The 12,427-nt window shown below is 46.9% G+C and overlaps 1 protein-coding gene across 1 annotated transcript; it reads left to right on the top strand.

Moving 5' to 3' along the window:
• The first annotated feature begins 9,711 nt into the window (after nt 1–9,711).
• Nucleotides 9,712–11,367, top strand: LOC138266524 (dynein heavy chain-like). The gene has a single exon (XM_069215386.1). It carries the CDS (start codon nt 9,712–9,714, stop codon nt 11,365–11,367), a length of 1,656 nt encoding a protein of 551 aa, XP_069071487.1.
• Nucleotides 11,368–12,427: the final 1,060 nt, after the last annotated feature.

Below are 12,427 nucleotides of genomic sequence, written 5' to 3'. Positions count from 1 at the left end.
AGCTCCTAGCAGTGAAAGACGACAGTGTCACAGCTTCATGTTACGTGACTGCAGAGCTCCTAGCAGTGAAAGGGGACAGTGCCACAGCATCAGGGTGTGTGACTGCAGAGCTCCTAGCAGTGAAAGGGGACAGCGTCACAGTGTAACAGCATCATGGTGCGTGACTGCAGAGCTCCTAGCAGTGAAAGGGGACACTGTCACAGCATCATGGTGCGTGAATGCCGAACTCCTAGCATTGAAAGGGGACAGTGTCATAGCATTATGGCGTGTGCCTCAGAGCTCCTGGCAGTGAAAGGGGACAGTGTCACAGTATCATGGTGCGTGACTCCAGAGCCTCTAACAGTGAAAGGGGACAGTGTCACAGCATCATGGCTCATGACTGCAGAGCTATTAGCAGTGAAAGGGGACAGTGTCACAGCATCATGGCGCACGTGACTGCAGAGCTCCTAGCAGTGAAAGGTGACAGCGTCACAGCATCACGGCACGTGACTGCAGCGCTCTTAGCAATGAAAGGGGACATTGCCACAGCATTATGGCATGTGCCTGCAGAGCTCCTAGGAGTGAAAGGGGACGGTGTCACAGCATCATGGTGCATGACTGCAGAGCTCCTAGCAGTAAAAAGGGAGAGTGCTGCAGCATTATGGCGCGTGCCTGCAGAGCTCCCAGAAGTGACAGGGGACAGTGTCACGGCATCATGACACGTGACTGCAGAGCTCCTAGCAGTGAAGGGGGACAGTGCCACAGTATCATGCCGTGTGACTGCAGAGCTCCTAGCCGTGAAAGTGGACAAGGTCATAGCATCATGGTGCGTGACTGCAGGGCTCCTAGCAGTGAAAGGGGAGAGTGCCACAACATCATGGCGCGTAGCAGTGAAAGGGGACAGTGTGACAGCATCACTGCAGGTTCCAGGACTGTGGCACGTGATTGCAGACCCTCTAGCAGAGAAAGGGGACAGTGTCACACAATCATGGCGTGTGACTGCAGAACTGCTTGCAGTGAAAGGGGACAGTGCCACAGCATCACGGCGCATGACTGCAGAGCTCCTAGCAGTGAAAGACGACAGTGTCACAGCTTCATGTTACGTGACTGCAGAGCTCCTAGCAGTGAAAGGGGACAGTGCCACAGCATCAGGGCGTGTGACTGCAGAGCTCCTAGCAGTGAAAGGGGACAGTGCCACAGCATCAGGGTGTGTGACTGCAGAGCTCCTAGCAGTGAAAGGGGACAGCGTCACAGTGTAACAGCATCATGGTGCATGACTGCAGAGCTCCTAGCAGTGAAAGGGGACACTGTCACAGCATCATGGTGCGTGAATGCCGAACTCCTAGCATTGAAAGGGGACAGTGTCATAGCATTATGGCGTGTGCCTCAGAGCTCCTGTCAGTGAAAGGGGACAGTGTCACAGTATCATGGTGCGTGACTCCAGAGCCTCTAACAGTGAAAGGGGACAGTGTCACAGCATCATGGCTCATGACTGCAGAGCTATTAGCAGTGAAAGGGGACAGTGTCACAGCATCATGGCGCACGTGACTGCAGAGCTTCTAGCAGTGAAAGGTGACAGTGTCACAGTATCACCGCAGGTTCCAGGACTGTGGCGCATGACTGCAGCGCCTCTAGCAGTGAAAGGGGACAGCATCACAGCATCATGGCACGTGACTGCAGAGCCTCCAGCAGTGAAAGGGGACAGTGTCACACAATCATGGCACGTGACTGCAGAGCTCCTAGCAGTGAAAGGGGAAAATGCCAGAGCATCAGGGCATGTGACTGCAGAGCTCCTAGCAGTGAAAGTGGACAGTGCCAAAGTAGCAGGGCGTTTGACTGCAGAGCCTCTAGTAGTGAAAGGGGACAGTGTCACAGCATGATGGCATGTGCCTGCAGAGCTCCTAGCAGTGAAAGGGGACAGTGCCACAACATCACGGCGTGTGACTGCAGAGCACCTAGCAGTGAAAGGGGACAGTGTCGCAGCATCATGGCATGTGCCTGCAGAGCTCTTAGCAGTAAAAGGGGACAGTGCCACAACATCATGGCGTGTGACTGCAGAGATCCTAGACGTGAAAGGGGACAGTGTATCAGCATCAGGGTGTGTGCCTGCAGAGCTCCTAGCGATGAAAGGGGACAGTGTCACAGTATCACCGCAGGTTCCAGGACTGTGGCGCATGACTGCAGCGCCTCTAGCAGTGAAAGGGGACAGCATCACAGCATCATGGCACGTGACTGCAGAGCCTCCAGCAGTGAAAGGGGACAGTGTCACACAATCATGGCACGTGACTGCAGAGCTCCTAGCAGTGAAAGGGGAAAATGCCAGAGCATCAGGGCATGTGACTGCAGAGCTCCTAGCAGTGAAAGTGGACAGTGCCAAAGTAACAGGGCGTTTGACTGCAGAGCCTCTAGTAGTGAAAGGGGACAGTGTCACAGCATGATGGCATGTGCCTGCAGAGCTCCTAGCAGTGAAAGGGGACAGTGCCACAACATCACGGCGTGTGACTGCAGAGCACCTAGCAGTGAAAGGGGACAGTGCCACAGCGTCAGGGCATGTGACTGCAGAGCTCCTAGCAGTGAAAGGGGACAGTGCCACTGTATCAGGGCGTGTGACTGCAGAGCCTCTAGCAGTGAAAGGGGACAGTGTCACAGCATCATGGCATGTGCCTGCAGAGCTCTTAGCAGTAAAAGGGGACAGTGCCACAACATCATGGCGTGTGACTGCAGAGATCCTAGACGTGAAAGGGGACAGTGTATCAGCATCAGGGTGTGTGCCTGCAGAGCTCCTGGCGATGAAAGGGGACAGTGTCACAGTATCACCGCAGATTCCAGGGCTCTGGCACGTGACTGAAGAGCTCCTAGCAGTGAAAGGGGACAGTGCCACAGCCTCATGGTGCGTGACTGCAGAGCTCCTAACAGTGAAAGGGAACAGTGTCACATCATCAGGGCGTGTGACTGCAGAGCTCCTAGCTGTGAAAGGGGACAGTGTCACACCATTATGCTGTGTGACTGCAGAGCAAGTAGCAGTGAAAGGGACAGTGTCACTGCATCATGGTGCGTGACTGCAGAACTCCTAGCAGTGAAAGGGACAGTGTCACTGCATCGTGGCGCATGACTGCAGAGTTCCTAGCAGTGAAAGGCGACAGTGACGCAGCTCATGACGTGTGACTGCAGAACCTCTAGCAGTGAAAGGGGACAGTGTCACAGCATCATGGCACGTGACTGCAAAGCTCCTAGCAGTGAAAGGGGACAGTGTCACAGCATCATGCTTGTGACTGCAGAGCTCCTAGCAGTGAAAGGGAACAGTGTCACTGCATCATGGCGCATGACTGCAGAGCTCCTAGCAGTGAAAGGGGACAGTGCCACAGCATCAGGGCATGTGACTGCAGAGCTCCTAGCAGTGAAAGGGGACAGTGTCACTGTATCATGGCGCATGACTGCAGAGCTCCTAGCAGTGAAAGGGGACAGTGCCACAGCATCAGGGCATGTGACTGCAGAGCTCCTAGCAGTGAAAGGGGACAGTGTCACTGTATCATGGCGCATGACTGCAGAGCTCCTAGCAGTGAAAGGGGACAGTGCCACAGCATCAGGGCATGTGACTGCAGAGCTCCTAGCAGTGAAAGGGGACAGTGTCACAGCATCATGCTTGTGACTGCAGAGCTCCTAGCAGTGAAAGGGAACAGTGTCACTGCATCATGGTGCGTGACTGCAGAGCTCCTAGCAGTGAAAGGGGACAGTGCCACAGCATCAGGGCATGTGACTGCAGAGCTCCTAGCTGTGAAAGGGGACAGTGTTGCAGCAGCACTGCAGATTAAGTGCACTCAGTTGCAGAAAAGCTTTGACAAACTTGTGAAATTCGATGAGGTTTAAGAGTGGGCATTCTATAAGATTCCTAGGGCCATTCATTATTTGTTTTCAGAGTACAGGAAGTTTTACGCTCTAAAAGAATGAACAAAACCTTGTGAAATGGTTTGTAGGTGGTAGGTTGTAAAACGTCAGCGGCAGGGCGGGTACAAAACGATGTCATTGTAGCCCCTGAAGGACATGCTCTTCCGCCCCAAGAACCCACCTTCTGAAGCGAAAACCCCACAATGTGATGAAATGAACCTTAAAAATAAATCCTAAATCATGATCATGTCCATGCTCTATGCATGAACAAAAAACAATGGCAAAGCCAGTAGTCTCAAACGTGAGATCTATTGGTTTTGCAAATGCTTGTTAAGTCTTGGTGCAACACCCCTGCAATTCTGAGCAAATCAGTTGGTCACCCCATGTGTAGAAAATAAAATAATAAGACATATGGTAACAAAAAATCCTATTACATAAAGAAAGCAATTCCACCCAAGTCTTAGTGAAAATAGATTTGGAAGATTTGTCACAATACAAGTAGATCAAATCTGTTGTCACAATGCACATCCATTTCAAAGGAAAAAGGGGCTTTTTTGAAGTGAGTGTGGCATACTAAAACATATCTACAAAATGCAATCAGTACTTGGTCCACTCTCCAGCTGAAAGAAGAGGAAGTGAAGCTAATTCGTGCTGACCAATTAGAAGACAGCAAATAGGAGTGACAATGAAGCCAACAAATGTTGAGCAATGGGTGGGCTGCGATTCCCTTGTACACAATATCTCTTGCAAGTGAGCACTGTCGCAGACTAGACCTAAACACTTAAGATAAGGTGGTGGCCATTGGCAACAAGAAATAACAAATACTACAAGGCAGGAAAATAAAGGCTCACAGAACAGCAGCCAGGATAGAACACATAAAATAAACAATTAGAGGGACTCTGTATTTAAACTGGGATTTCAGAAATATACATCCCTGGGGATACGTGTGAAACCCAAACTTTTAAAAGTGGAGATTATCTGAACAAGAGACCCTAGAGCCTAGAGCACTCACTCAACATGTATCAGTGTTCAGTGCCTTAGAAAACTCAGTTAATGTGTACGAGGATTCCATATCTCAGAATACTCGATTAATTTCTATACAGATTTAATACCTTTCAGCCCTCATTGAATACATAGATAGCAGCATTAAATACAAACGCATTCTCAGTCAATATGTAGCAGTATTCTATACCTTAGACACCCAGCCAGTACCTACTAGAATTCCTACCTTACACTACAGAATCATACACAGCAGTACCTGTTGCCTTACAGTCAGCACCCAGGAGTGCTTAGTTAATATCAAGCAATACTCAAAACGATCAGCACAGCAGCATTCAACATCCAGGAGGGCACGATCAGCACAGAAGCATTCAGTATCCTGGAGTACACGACCAGTATAGAAGCATTCAATAGCCTAGAGTACACAATCAGTACAGTAGCATTCAATATCCAGGAGTGTACGATCAGTACAGTATCATTCAATATCCAGGAGTGCACAATCAGTACAGTAGCATTCAATATCCAGGAGTTTACGATCAGTATAGAAGCATTCAGTATCCTAAAGTACACAATCAGTACAGCAGCATTCAATATCCAGGAGCACACAATCAGTACAGACGCATTCAGTATCCTAGAGTGTACGATCAGTATAGCAGCTTTCAATATCACGAGATACACAATCAGTCCAGCAGCATACAAAATCCTGGAGTACACGATCAATACAGTAACATACAATATCCAGGATTACATGATCAGCACAGCAGCATTCAATATCCCGTAGTGCACAATAATTACAGCTTCATTCAGTATCCTGGAGTACACGATCAGTCCAGCAGCATTCAATATCCAGGAGTGCACGATCAGTATAGCAGCATTCAATATCACGAGATATACAATCAGTCCAGCAGCATACAAAATCCTGGAGTACACGATCAATACAGTAACATACAATATCCTAGAGTGCACGATCAGTACAGCAGCATGCAATATCCAGGAGTGCAACATCAGTACAGAAGCATTCAGTATCCTAGAGTACACGACCAGTACAGCAGCTTTCAATATCCTGCAGTACACGATCGGTACAGCAGCATTCTATGCCCTGGAGCACACGAACAGTACGGCAACACTCAATATCCAAGAGTACATGTTCAGTACAGCAGCATTCATTATCCTGGAGCACACACTCAGTACAGCAGCATACAATATCCTTGAGTACAGATCAGTAAAACAGCATTTAATATACAGGAGTACACAGTCAATCCATCACCATTCATTATCCTTGAGTGAGCCAACAGTACAGCAGCATTCAATATCCTGGAGTACACAATCAGACCAGCAGAATTCAATATCCTGGAGTACACAATCAGACCAGCAGAATTCAATATCCTGGAGTACACAATCAGACGAGCAGAATTCAATATCCTAGAGCACATGATCAGTTCAGCAGCATTCTATATCAAAGAGTACATGCTCAGTACACCAGCATACAATATCCTGGAGTACACAATCAGTACAGCAGCATTCAGTATCCTGGAGCACACAATCAGTACAGCAGCATTCAGTATCCTGGAGTACACAATCAGTATAGAAGCATTCAATATCCAGGAGTACACAATCAGTACGGCAGCATTCAATATCCAGGAGTGTACGATCAGTACAGCAGCATTCAATATCCAGGAGTGCAACATCAGTACAGAAGCATTCAGTATCCGGGAGTACACGATCGATACAATAACATACAATATCCTGCAGTACACGATCAGTATAGACGCATTCAATATCTAGGAGTACACAATCAGTACGTCAGCATTCAATATCCAGGAGTGTACGATCAGTATAGAAGCATTCAGTATCCTGGAGTACACAATCAGTACGGCAGCATTCAATATCCAGGAGTGTACGATCAGTATAGCAGCATTCAATATCACGAGATATACAATCAGTCCAGCAGTATACAAAATCCTGGAGTACACGATCAATACAGTAACATACAATATCCTAGAGTGCACGATCAGTACAGAAGCATTCAGTATCCTAGAGTACACGACCAGTACAGCAGCTTTCAATATCCTGCAGTACACGATCGGTACAGCAGCATTCTATGCCCTGGAGCACACACTCAGTACAGCAGCATTCAATATCCTGGAGTACACGAACAGTACGGCAACACTCAATATCCAAGAGTACATGTTCAGTACAGCAGCATTCATTATCCTGGAGCACACACTCAGTACAGCAGCATACAATATCCTTGAGTATAGATCAGTAAAACAGCATTTAATATACAGGAGTACACAGTCCATCCATCACCATTCATTATCCTTGAGTGAGCCATCAGTACAGCAGCATTCAATATCCTGGAGTACACAATCAGACCAGCAGAATTCAATATCCTGGAGTACACAATCAGACCAGCAGAATTCAATATCCTAGAGCACATGATCAGTTCAGCAGCATTCTATATCCCGGAGTACATTATCAGTCCAGCAGCATTCATTATCCTGGAGTACACGATCAGTACAGCAGCATTCAGTAGCCTGGAGTAAACAATCAGTACAGCATCATTCTAAATCCTGGAGTACACGAACAGTACGGCAACACTCAATATCCAAGAGTACAAGCTCAGTACAGCAGCATTCATTATCCTGGAGCACACACTCAGTACAGCAGCATACAATATCCTGGAGTACACTATCAGTACAGCAGCATTCAGTATCCTGGAGTACACAATCAGTACGGCAGCATTCAATATCCAGGAGTGTACGATCAGTATAGAAGCATTCAGTATCCTGGAGTACACGATCAGTATAGAAGCATTCAATAGCCTAGAGTACACAATCAGTACAGTAGCATTCAATATCCAGGAGTGCACAATCAGTACAGTAGCATTCAATATCCAGGAGTGCACAATCAGTACAGTAGCATTCAATATCCAGGAGTACACAATCAGTACAGTAGCATTCAATATCCAGGAGTACACAATCAGTACAGTAACATACAATATCCAGGATTACATGATCAGCACAGCAGCATTCAATATCCCGTAGTGCACAATCATTAGAGCTTCATTCAGTATCCTGGAGTACACGATCAGTCCAGCAGCATTCAATATCCAGGAGTGCACGATCAGTATAGCAGCATTCAATATCACAAGATATACAATCAGTCCAGCAGCATACAAAATCCTGGAGTACACGATCAATACAGTAACATACAATATCCTAGAGTGCACGATCAGTACAGCAGCATGAAATATCCAGGAGTGCAACATCAGTACAGAAGCATTCAGTATCCTGCAGTACACGATCGGTACAGCAGCATTCTATGCCCTGGAGCACACGAACAGTACGGCAACACTCAATATCCAAGAGTACATGTTCAGTACAGCAGCATTCATTATCCTGGAGCACACACTCAGTACAGCAGCATACAATATCCTTGAGTACAGATCAGTAAAACAGCATTTAATATACAGGAGTACACAGTCAATCCATCACCATTCATTATCCTTGAGTGAGCCAACAGTACAGCAGCATTCAATATCCTGGAGTACACAATCAGACCAGCAGAATTCAATATCCTGGAGTACACAATCAGACCAGCAGAATTCAATATCCTGGAGTACACAATCAGACCAGCAGAATTCAATATCCTAGAGCACATGATCAGTTCTGCAGCATTCTATATCCAAGAGTACATGCTCAGTACACCAGCATACAATATCCTGGAGTACACAATCAGTACAGCAGCATTCAGTATCCTGGAGCACACAATCAGTACAGCAGCATTCAGTATCCTGGAGTACACAATCAGTATAGAAGCATTCAATATCCAGGAGTACACAATCAGTACGGCAGCATTCAATATCCAGGAGTGTACGATCAGTACAGCAGCATTCAATATCCAGGAGTGCAACATCAGTACAGAAGCATTCAGTATCCGGGAGTACACGATCGATACAGTAACATACAATATCCTGCAGTACACGATCAGTATAGAAGCATTCAATATCTAGGAGTACACAATCAGTACGTCAGCATTCAATATCCAGGAGTGTACGATCAGTTTAGAAGCATTCAGTATCCTGGAGTACACAATCAGTACGGCAGCATTCAATATCCAGGAGTGTACGATCAGTATAGCAGCATTCAATATCACGAGATATACAATCAGTCCAGCAGTATACAAAATCCTGGAGTACACGATCAATACAGTAACATACAATATCCTAGAGTGCACGATCAGTACAGAAGCATTCAGTATCCTAGAGTACACGACCAGTACAGCAGCTTTCAATATCCTGCAGTACACGATCGGTACAGCAGCATTCTATGCCCTGGAGCACACACTCAGTACAGCAGCATTCAATATCCTGGAGTACACGAACAGTACGGCAACACTCAATATCCAAGAGTACATGTTAAGTACAGCAGCATTCATTATCCTGAAGCACACACTCAGTACAGCAGCATGCAATATCCTTGAGTACAGATCAGTAAAACAGCATTTAATATACAGGAGTACACAGTCAATCCATCACCATTCATTATCCTTGAGTGAGCCATCAGTATAGCAGCATTCAATATCCTGGAGTACACAATCAGACCAGCAGAATTCAATATCCTGGAGTACACAATCAGACCAGCAGAATTCAATATCCTAGAGCACATGATCAGTTCAGCAGCATTCTATATCCCGGAGTACATTATCAGTCCAGCAGCATTCATTATCCTGGAGTACATGATCAGTACAGCAGCATTCAGTAGCCTGGAGTAAACAATCAGTACAGCATCATTCTAAATCCTGGAGTACACGAACAGTACGGCAACACTCAATATCCAAGAGTACATGCTCAGTACAGCAGCATTCATTATCCTGGAGCACACACTCAGTACAGCAGCATACAATATCCTGGAGTACACTATCAGTACAGCAGCATTCAGTATCCTGGAGTACACAATCAGTACGGCAGCATTCAATATCCAGGAGTGTACGATCAGTATAGAAGCATTCAGTATCCTGGAGTACACGATCAGTATAGAAGCATTCAATAGCCTAGAGTACACAATCAGTACAGTAGCATTCAATATCCAGGAGTGCACAATCAGTACAGTAGCATTCAATATCCAGGAGTGCACAATCAGTACAGTAGCATTCAATATCCAGGAGTACACAATCAGTACAGTAGCATTCAATATCCAGGAGTACACAATCAGTACAGTAGCATTCAATATCCAGGAGTGCACGATCAGCACAGAAGCATTCAGTATCCTGGAGTACACGACCAGTATAGAAGCATTCAATACCCTGGAGTACACGATCACTACAGCAGCATTCAACACCCTGGAGTGCACGATCAGTACAGCAGCATTCAATATCCTGGAGCACACAATCAGTACAGCAGCATTCAATATCCTGGAGCACACAATCAGTAAAGTAGCATTCAACATCCTGGAGTACACGATCAGTACAGCAGCATTCAACACCCTGGAGGGCACGATCAGTGCAGTAGCATTCAATATCCTGGAGCACACAATCAGTACAGTAGCATTCAATACCCTGGAGCACACAATCAGTACAGCAGCATTCAATATCCTGGAGCACACAATCAGTACAGCAGCATTCAATATCCTGGAGCACACAATCAGTACAGTAGCATTCAACATCCTGGAGTACACGATCAGTACAGCAGCATTCAACACCCTGGAGTGCACGATCAGTGCAGTAGCATTCAATATCCTGGAGCACACAATCAGTACAGTAGCATTCAATACCCTGGAGCACACAATCAGTACAGTAGCATTCAATACCCTGGAGTACACGATCAGTACAGCAGCATTCAATATCCTGGAGCACACAATCAGTACAGCAGCATTCAATATCCTGGAGCACACAATCAGTACAGCAGCATTCAACACCCTGGAGTACACGATCAGTGCAGTAGCAAGCAATATCCTAGAGTGCACGATCAGTACAGTAGAATTCAACACCCCGGAGGACACGATCAGTGCAGTAGCATACAATATCCTAGAGTGCACGATCAGTGCAGTAGCATACAATATCCTGGAGTACACGATCAGTGCAGTAGCATACAATATCCTGGAGTACACGATCAGTACAGTAGAATTCAACACCCCGGAGTACACGATCAGTGCAGTAGCATACAATATCCTAGAGTGCACGATCAGTGCAGTAGCATACAATATCCTAGAGTGCACGATCAGTGCAGTAGCATACAATATCCTGGAGTACACGATCAGTACAGTAGAATTCAACACCCCGGAGTACACGATCAGTGCAGTAGCATACAATATCCTAGAGTGCACAATCAGTGCAGTAGCATACAATATCCTAGAGTGCACGATCAGTGCAGTAGCATACAATATCCTGGAGTACACGATCAGTACAGTAGAATTCAAAACCCTGAAGTACATGATCAATACAGCAGCATTCAATACCCTGCAGTACACAGTCAGTGCAGCAACACTCAATATCCTGAAATAAATTTTCAGTGCAGCACACACATACACTGCAGTGCACTGCAGCACACCTGTACACCATAGGACAACTGTACAGTGATGCACACCGCATCAGACCATACACCACAGGACACCTACACACCGCAGCATACCGATACTGCAGCCAACCCACATACCACAGCACACCCATACTCTGTAGCACATCCATCCACCGTAGCACACTCGTACACCGTAGAACACATATACTGCGCAGCACACCCCAGCACATCCATGCACTGCAGCACACCCATACACTGCAGCTATCCTATACACTGCAGCACACCCATATACTACAGCATATCCATGCACCACAGCCCACCTATGCACAGCAGCATACCCATACACCACAGCACACCTTTGCACAGCAGCACACCCATACACCACAGCTCACCTTTGCACAGCAGCACACCCATACACCACAGCACACCTTTGCACAGCAGCACACCCATACACCACAGCTCACCTTTACACAGCAGCACACCCATAAACCACAGCTCACCTTTGCACTGCAGCACATCTGTACACCTGTGTACCACAGCACACCACAGAACACACATACACTGCACCATACCCATATACCACCGCACACCCATACACTTCAGCATACAACAGCTGACTCATACACTGCAGCACACGGTTGCACACAGCAGCACACCCATACTTAGCACCACCCATACATCACTGCATCCAGACACTGCAGCAAACGGTAGCACACCCATACACCGCAGCTCACTCAAAGATCATAGCACATCAATACACCAGAGCACAGCTATACACTGCAGTACACCCATACACCACAGCATATCCATATGCCACAGCACATCTATTCACTGCAGCACATCTGTACACCCGTGCACCGCTGCACACGACAGGACACCTATATACTGCACCATACCCATACACCACAGCACACCCATACACCTCAGCAGACCCATACACCACAGGACACCTAAACACCACAGCACACCAATACTGCAGTATACCCACACACCGCAGCACCCCCGTACTCTGTAGCGCATCCATCCACCGTAGCACACTCGTACTCC

Source organism: Pleurodeles waltl, chromosome 11, assembly GCF_031143425.1.
Source record: "Pleurodeles waltl isolate 20211129_DDA chromosome 11, aPleWal1.hap1.20221129, whole genome shotgun sequence".
Classification (NCBI taxonomy): domain Eukaryota; kingdom Metazoa; phylum Chordata; class Amphibia; order Caudata; family Salamandridae; genus Pleurodeles; species Pleurodeles waltl.
The sequence above is the reverse complement of the archived record's forward strand: the minus strand, read 5'-3'. Positions and strand labels throughout refer to the sequence as shown.

Excerpts from the sequence above, each read along its gene's own strand:
- LOC138266524 (XM_069215386.1), top strand. The coding sequence starts at position 9,712 with ATGCTCAGTACAGCAGCATTCATTATCCTGGAGCACACACTCAGTACA.